Below are 7,829 nucleotides of genomic sequence, written 5' to 3' on the forward strand. Positions count from 1 at the left end.
CCCAGGACAGAGCTCACCTGAAGTAACATCGGCAGGTTGGGAAGTGAAAGTTTTAAAATGAATGAACCGAGTGCGGCCTGAGAGGTAGGATCTGAACCAATCTAGTGGAGTGGGGGTAATGGCAATCAAAAATTCAAATCCCAATGCCACTATTTAAGCAACCTTAAATTTGGTATTTCGTTCATTGTATTAATCACCGAGGGGAGAATGTCTTTTCGCATAAACTTTGGATACATTTTTCTTAAGCAATATTTTTCTGCCAGCACACCAAAGGCAACACATTTCTAAAATTGAATTTGCAGTTGATAGTCTTATTTTTAAATTACAATGAATAAATAATAAAATGAATCATTCAACTATAATTAATTTCTAATATTGATCAAGATAAAAGGTAACATAAAACACTGGGCAGACTTACCAATGGTGGCTCTGATGAGAGGAGAGGTGTCTCCAATGTTGTTTAGACATTCCTGCTTGATAAAATCAGCTACAGTTGCAGGAAAGTGCTGGTAGTGTGCTTTCACATTGTTTTTGAGGATTAAGCCACTTAGAGACCGGGTTGGTTCATCTACAAAACAATTCTCAAAATCATCAGAGCACCAGTTTGGGTGCAGAGCAAAGCAGAATTTACAACTTAAAATTACAGGGAGCAAGAGAGAATTGGCTAGTTAATTGCAATCTCTCTAATAAGGACATCAAAACCAAAATAGGTGCATATTTTCCCAGATCAGACAGTATGAGCACATTCAAAATCATTAAGAATCAAATGTCATGCTATCCATCATTTCCAGGGAAATCTGTTAACATAAAGATAAACGGCTTTAATTTAAGACAAAAACATTGATGCTTGCAATAAGGAAGAGATGTTAAAAGGGTATCAGTCCTAAAACATTTAAAATACAACTTACCCTCTGATTTAAGTCTTGTTAGTACAAATATTAAGTAGTTATTGAAGTCAGGATATTGGTTGAGATGCTCAAGTTTCTGTATGGTAAATTAAGGGCATAGATTTTTTTTTACTTTTCTCCACAAGTACTCTTCTGGACACAAAAAACCTCTCTTTTAAAAATCAAGTCAGATAACATGCAAATCTAATAATTTTGAAGTTATATTTGCAAAATTCTATATATTTTTAGTGCCTTTACAAATAACCGTTACTTACTTTAAAAATGACTTCTACAGTTAAGTTCCTCCAAAGACGGTACACAAAACATATAAACAAAAATATCAGGAAAATCTTGCTGAGCTGAATTTGCAAATACTACACAGTTGTCAAAGACTTCTAATAATTCTCAATTAAACATGCCAGCTTTGTATTTCATTAGGGCTTAGTGACAGTGGGTACTTTCTAACTCTTAAACCGAAATATAGATCACATCACAAGAATGACTGCAAAGATTTAAAATAAAAGACAAGTGTCATAAAAACAACTGTACCTGGTTTAATATAATGCTGTGGTCCTTTTCACATATGACACTTGTGGGCGGGATGCATCACAAAATTTATTGCCCTTGTCTTTTTGATTTGACAATTCCATAATTAATTATCATTCACACACAAAATCCCAACTCCAGACAGAGAAGCTGGGATCCAGAATGATGTGTAACTATGACGAGGGTATAATTAATAAAAAACTGACTAAAGTTTAGAACAGGAGTTCCCAAACTTTTTTTTGCCGCAGACCCCTTTACCAAAAACTTTTAAAACCATCGACCCCCTAGTCACATGCAATGGTTTTTCGTGTCCACACTTGCTTCGATACGTTCGATAAGACAATGCAAAGAGATGTTTGTGCTACATGTATTTTCATGCGTTCTTACGTGTGACTCTTTTAATGACACATTTTACCTTTTTGTTCACAAGTTTGGTATGTAATGTGTTTTTATCAAAAAAGTGTTTTTTTGAGTTATTTTGCTTCATAATTAGGTACCTATTGGAATCATAGATATTTTGAAGTAACAAACAAATAGCAGTAGTAAGGGGGTCTATTTTTGCTGTCGTCGACCCCCACATTTTTTTTATTGAAACTATCGACCCCTAGAAAGTTCAAATCGACCACTTTGGGAAGCCTTGGTTTAGAAGGATGAAAAACGAAAAATGTAACGCTGCATTTCACAATTATTTAGGTCTTCCATAAAGAACTTCAACCACAAAGACATACATTATTATACACCACTCAGCCACAACACTAAAACCATTAACAGGTGAAGTGAATACAATTCTCATTACAGTGGCACCTCCCAAGAGGTGGTATACATTAGACAGCAAGAGAACAGTCAGCTCTTAAAGTGATGTGATAGAAGCAAGGAAAATGAGCAAGCATATGGATCTCAGCAACTCTGAGGGGGGCCAAAACTTTTGCTGGCAAACAACTGGGTGTGAGCATCTGGCAGGGTGTTCCCAGTACATAATAGTTTGTACCTACTGAATCTAGTCCAAGGAATGAAAATTGGTGAACCAGCGACGGGGCCATGTGCACCCAATGTTCACCAATGCAAGTCTGGAGCGAAGGCTAACCAGTCTGTTCTGATCCCACAGAAGAGCAACTGTAGGACAAATTGCTGAAAACACGTGGTGCTGGCCATGAAAGAAAGGTGTCAGTCAGAGCACCCATGCTGACCCCCCATTCAGTGTCAGTGTCGCGAGTATCCGAACTAGACCGTGGAAGGAGGTGGCATGGTCAGACGGATCATGTTGTCCAATAAATCATAGTGATGGCAGGGTGTGTGGTTTACCTGGGGAAGAGATGGGAGACATGATGCACTATGAGAAGGCGGCGAGCTGGTGGAGGCAGTGTAATGTTCTGGGCAATGATTTTAATGAAAAACCTCTGGGTCTGGGCATTAACTGGGTTGTTCCTTTGACACGTGCCACGTGTCTAAAGAAAATGGCAGACAATGCTTAAAGCAATAATATTCCCTGATGGAGAATATGCTCTGCCAAACCGCAAAAAAGAAAAAAACTCAGGAGCAGTTTAATGAACATGAAAATGAGTTCAAGAGGTTGACTTGGCCTCCAAGTTCCCCAGATCTCAATCCAATTAAACATCTGTAAGGTGGGCAGGGGAAAAAAAAGTCCAATCCACCTCACAACTTACAGGACCTAAAGGATCTCCTGCTAACATCGTGGTGCCAGATACCAGAGGATATACACACACACACACTCAAATATGAAACAGCATAAATCCAAAGGCATTATTCACTAAAGATTCAAAATTCTCATTTTCAAAATAAATAAGCAACACTTGCTCTTTATTTTAAAAACTGGTTCATTTTTGCATGAGCACAATTGTCAAATAATAGCTGTAATGTCTTTTTTGTTCAGTGCTTACCCTGGCAGTTTTATGCATTTGCACATACATGAGCACATGTAGGAAATGCCCTGGAAATTGCCAGACTAACGCTCTCCAAGATACTTAACAGCTCAGTTCATACACTGACCTGGCAAATTAACTCTTTCAGGACGGATGTCGACTTTTGTCGAAATTCAGGAGTAGAGGACAGTAATCAGCTGTAAACTGTGACAAAACTCACCATCATGTTTTAGTTCGACTCTCTTTAAAGTTAGCTTCGTTGATTTGACCGTGCATGAGTAGCACAGAGCAGACAACCCCTCAAATGGCATCGACATCTGGCGAAAGACCAAAGCGAATGCGCAAAGCAAAATACTCTGTGGACGACGTTTTGAGTATCGTACCGCTTAAGTCAGACTCTGAGTTTTCGGATTTTGATGGAAGTGATCTGGAGATCGAAAACAAAAGTGAGTAATCATGGTACTGAGCATGTCCGTATAGTTAATAAACCTACGCCAACGTTCACCTGGGAGGACGGACCGTCTCTTACGATGACCAGAGGTACAAACCAGATTGCGTCCCACACTGCAACTGCTACGCGAAGACAGCCTGCCCATCGCATATCCCTGCTGGTCATTGAGCTGCCCCCATGCAGCTGCTGCTGCCAGAGTCGCCGAGCGGGCACCGACAGCAGCCACGGCATGCAGCAAATGACGTTTAATATCAACTTATGTGTGAAACCATTGCTTTGTGTGCTTTTCAGAAAAACAAGCCTAAAAGTAACAGTGATGCAGGATTCAAATGATGAATCCATTAATCCCACACATTTCCTGAAACCAGTTAATCCAATAGTAATGATGCCATGAAGGGATATCTCGTAACTGGGTACAAGGCCAGAATCAACCTGACAAGGATGCTGAAATCAAATTAAAAAGAAAAAACAAAGTAACTGCAAAGCATCCTACAAAACAGGCAGAAAAGTCATCCTGGTCAAAATTTCCAAGAACCAAAACTATAAAAGTAGAACACAGATTACAAAAAGGTAACTGGAGAAGGTTACTCAAAAAACAAAAGATCTCTTACAATTGGATTCTACACATTTCTAAACTATAAATTTACCCATCCATTTTCTATGCTCATTATTGTCGTAATATCCAAGATGCCTAACAGACTAAGCATTATAAGAAAACTTGCAATTCAGCTATAAGCCATCATCCACGCCAGCGGAAAAAAAAGCTTTAGTGAAGCTTTAAACCAGGGGCTTAATCTTAAATTCAGCCCTGGAGGCCCACTGAGGCTGCATATTTGTTTCAACCAAATTCACAATCAGCAAGCCATTATTACTGTTAGGTGAATACTCCACCCCAAAACTATATACTATATATATTTTTTTAATGTTACATACAACATGTACTTTGTAGGGGAGGCAGAGAAAAATTTTTCTCATGTTTTTATGGAGAAATGACATACAGTATTGAATATTCGAACTCAACAAAACCAAGTGGTGACCAATTGCACAAAAGCACTCTAGTAAGCACCTCGGTAGCAGGACTTTTTATTAAGGGTACAGGGGTTGCATGTGGGCCTGCCAACATCAGCCTCATTTAAACTATAACCAACTACCAATCAAGGAGATATGGGAATATCCATCCAATCACCTTATTAAAGAATAAAGACATGAAATTGGATCTTAAAAGGCAAGAAAACTTTATGTACATTAATGTTCTGGGGGAGGAGGCAGAAAGATTGACCGAAAACAAATACTTAGAAACTAGACAAGTATCCTAATTAAAATATTAAGATTACAAACATATACTCCGAGTTTCAGTGGAGAAATAAGCACCGTTTCATTTAGAGTATTCTAAGAGGACAATATTGTCCTTTTATTGCAGTCTGATCCAGTCGGTCATCACTTTCAGCTTCATTGCCTGGTTTAATGGCCTGACAAATTGAAATTTAAATAAGCTGAAAGAGATTACTGAACATGTAGCTAAAGTTAAAATTTGGTGCGATTGTCAGAGGGCGATGCCAGGAAATCATCTCAACTGATGCCCGACACCCACTACACTCAGAAGTTAACCTCAAAGAGAAGTCGCTCTAGAGATGCACAAAAAAAAAATCACTCCAGAAATTCTTTTCCTCAAAGTCCCAAACACCTTTTTAGGGAATATCTGAGTTAACTTCCACAAGTGCAGTTTTTCCCATAAGAACCATGAAACCATTATAGGTTAAAAAAAACAATTCTACCCAACTACTAGAAATAAACTGCTCTAAGTAGGATAGAATTTCTGTTAAAGTTTTAATTTGTCTTTTTTTTTTTTAAACTTCAATCTGTTACTGGATTCAACTAAGATGACGGCTTTCATGTTTGTTTTTACCATCTCATATACGAAGTCGAAGTCTTTCGACGTCGAGATTTTGATGAATCTTGTCATTTTAGACCTCCCTGACTTTCTTGTATACGAAGTATGGGAAAAGAATTGGAATCCTTCAAAAATTCCATTTTAGATCTCCCTGGGCCAGAAAATACCATTTCTGGGATTAGGTCTGTGTGTGTGTGTGTGTATAAACACGATAACTTGAGTATGCTTTCACTTAAGTCAGCCAAATTTTGCACACAAGTATTAGGTAAATAAAGTAGATTTCCATCAACTTTTGGGTTATTTCCGCTAACTAATTTACCTTTTATTCATGCAGCTGCAGAATCCGATTGATTCAACTTTAAGTTTAGAATAATTGTTCAGTATATTATTAATTGGATTTTGTTGATTTTTTTTTAATGTACATAATATAAAAACATAATCATCATCTTGTGGTTTACTCCTCAAATATCCATCCCCATATCTGAGGTATATGAGAAAGTCCAGGGGAGACCACTCCCGATTTTTATATGTTTTTGTAAACAATGCTAAATAAAAAGCACTGAATCTTCCTAACCAGCCTTTCAAGGACAGGAACGCAGGGCAGCTCGAACCTATCCCAGAAATCAAAGTGTAAGAAACAAACACCACCTGACCAGGAACTGGTATAATCTTTGCAAAAATAAAGTTAACAAAGTAAGGTCAACCTAAGTGTCATATGCAACAGGTGGAAATAAACATTTTTAAATCATTTTCATATTTAAATACAAAATCAAACCTAACTGGCACGCGTGTATGAAGTGTACACCTTGGTCTTGATCGTGCCCTCTGATTTTCTCATCAGACAGATGATCCGATGGGTACCAAAGTAGAAAAAGGATACTTGCTGAACGGCGCGCTGGGTAGCAGTGTTGGGAGACTGAGAATCCTTGAGAAGTTGAAGGACTTGCTGGAGTCCCTGCTCATCTGGCTGCCACTCCATTTCCGAATCTTTGAATACAAGCGAGAAAAAGATGCATCACCTTAATATAAAGAAAAATATAAACAAGATTAAATTTCCTCTCTACATTGTGATGAAATACACCACTACTACCGCCACCCCTCCCCCTCCAGCCCCCGGCGGTAGGTTTCTCGTGGCTGACCAGCACATTTCATGCAAGATCCGTTCTTTCCCCCAAAAACTTTTTCATACAATCGAAGCAAAAAAAAAAAAAACTGGTTTGTGCAACAGAAGAATGCATTTCAAAAACGAAAAACGCGCCATTAACATTTTCCCCATAACAGCTGTCCCAAGAAGGCCGAAAGCAAGGTCTCAGGTGCACCCACATTGCGCTTTATTTTATCACCCGAGGTCTTTTATCCCTTGCGATGGGGATTTTCTACGGCAGCTTTGCACTGGGATGAATGGCGCTGAAGCCGGTATTAATCTCACTCCAGTCCCCGGCATACAAGCAAGCAGGCCGCATGGCCTCCCGCGATATCTTGCCGCATGTGATAAAATATAACTGAAAAAGGCAAACATGGTAAGTGCAATGTGCTCGAAGCAGAAATTCATCAACTATTTGGAGAAGGCCAAATCGTTAAACAGATTTCGAATCTCCGGTTAAAAATGTACGAAGTAAAATTAAATCGGCGCGATTTATTCTCATAAGCCCTCTTGTGTTCCCGATTGCTTTAAAGCCCACATAACGGACGAATACCTGTAAAAATGACACAAATCCAGCCGCCTATCACCACCGTACCCCGAAATTTTTCACGTTTCAACCTCGTAACTGCGTTGATTCTTGTTAATTTTAATACACTTTACAATTAATTGTGGCTCCACTCGCCTCCTCTCGCGCTCGCTCTCGAATCTCGTCACAGGGGAGGCCTGGCCAATATTCCTTAACCCCGCGCGACCGCCGTAGAGGCTTCAAATCTGCCTTCATCCAATTGGACGGCGCGGATAGAAGGCGCACCCCTGTCACGTGACAGGGGTGCCGGTATCTTCCTAGTGAGCCTCCCCGTTTCGTCCTACTGGCTTCCTCATCTACGAAAGGCAGAAGTCGTGTGCTGCTTAAAGTCAAGAAGATGTTATCAGAAAATTACAGGTCAATAACAATTGTGTAATAGCGGTATTCTTTGAAAAACCATATGTCACGAAAGGAAGGACTTTTAATTAAATTGAGTAATTTAGG

The 7,829-nt window shown here is 39.1% G+C and overlaps 1 protein-coding gene and 1 non-coding gene across 3 annotated transcripts in view; both read right to left on the reverse strand.

Moving 5' to 3' along the window:
- LOC120540028 (transportin-2) overlaps window positions 1–7,503 on the reverse strand; it is a 39,671-nt gene extending 32,168 nt beyond the window's left edge. The window contains exons 1-4 of one of the 2 annotated variants that reach the window (XM_039770477.1): window positions 7,353–7,503; window positions 6,536–6,642; window positions 909–984; window positions 419–568 (exon numbers count right to left, since the gene is read on the reverse strand). In XM_039770477.1, the coding sequence (XP_039626411.1) occupies window positions 419–568; window positions 909–984; window positions 6,536–6,634 (325 nt within the window). In that variant the 5' untranslated portion in view covers window positions 6,635–6,642; window positions 7,353–7,503. Of the gene's footprint in view, window positions 1–418; window positions 569–908; window positions 985–6,535; window positions 6,675–7,352 lie in introns of both variants that reach the window. The other variant, XM_039770476.1, reaches the window with a different exon arrangement.
- LOC120541825 lies at window positions 723–791 on the reverse strand. Its single transcript, XR_005636099.1, has one exon. It is a non-coding gene; the product is annotated as a small nucleolar RNA SNORD41 (small nucleolar RNA).
- Window positions 7,504–7,829: the final 326 nt, after the last annotated feature.

Source organism: Polypterus senegalus, chromosome 12, assembly GCF_016835505.1.
Source record: "Polypterus senegalus isolate Bchr_013 chromosome 12, ASM1683550v1, whole genome shotgun sequence".
Taxonomy (NCBI): domain Eukaryota; kingdom Metazoa; phylum Chordata; class Cladistia; order Polypteriformes; family Polypteridae; genus Polypterus; species Polypterus senegalus.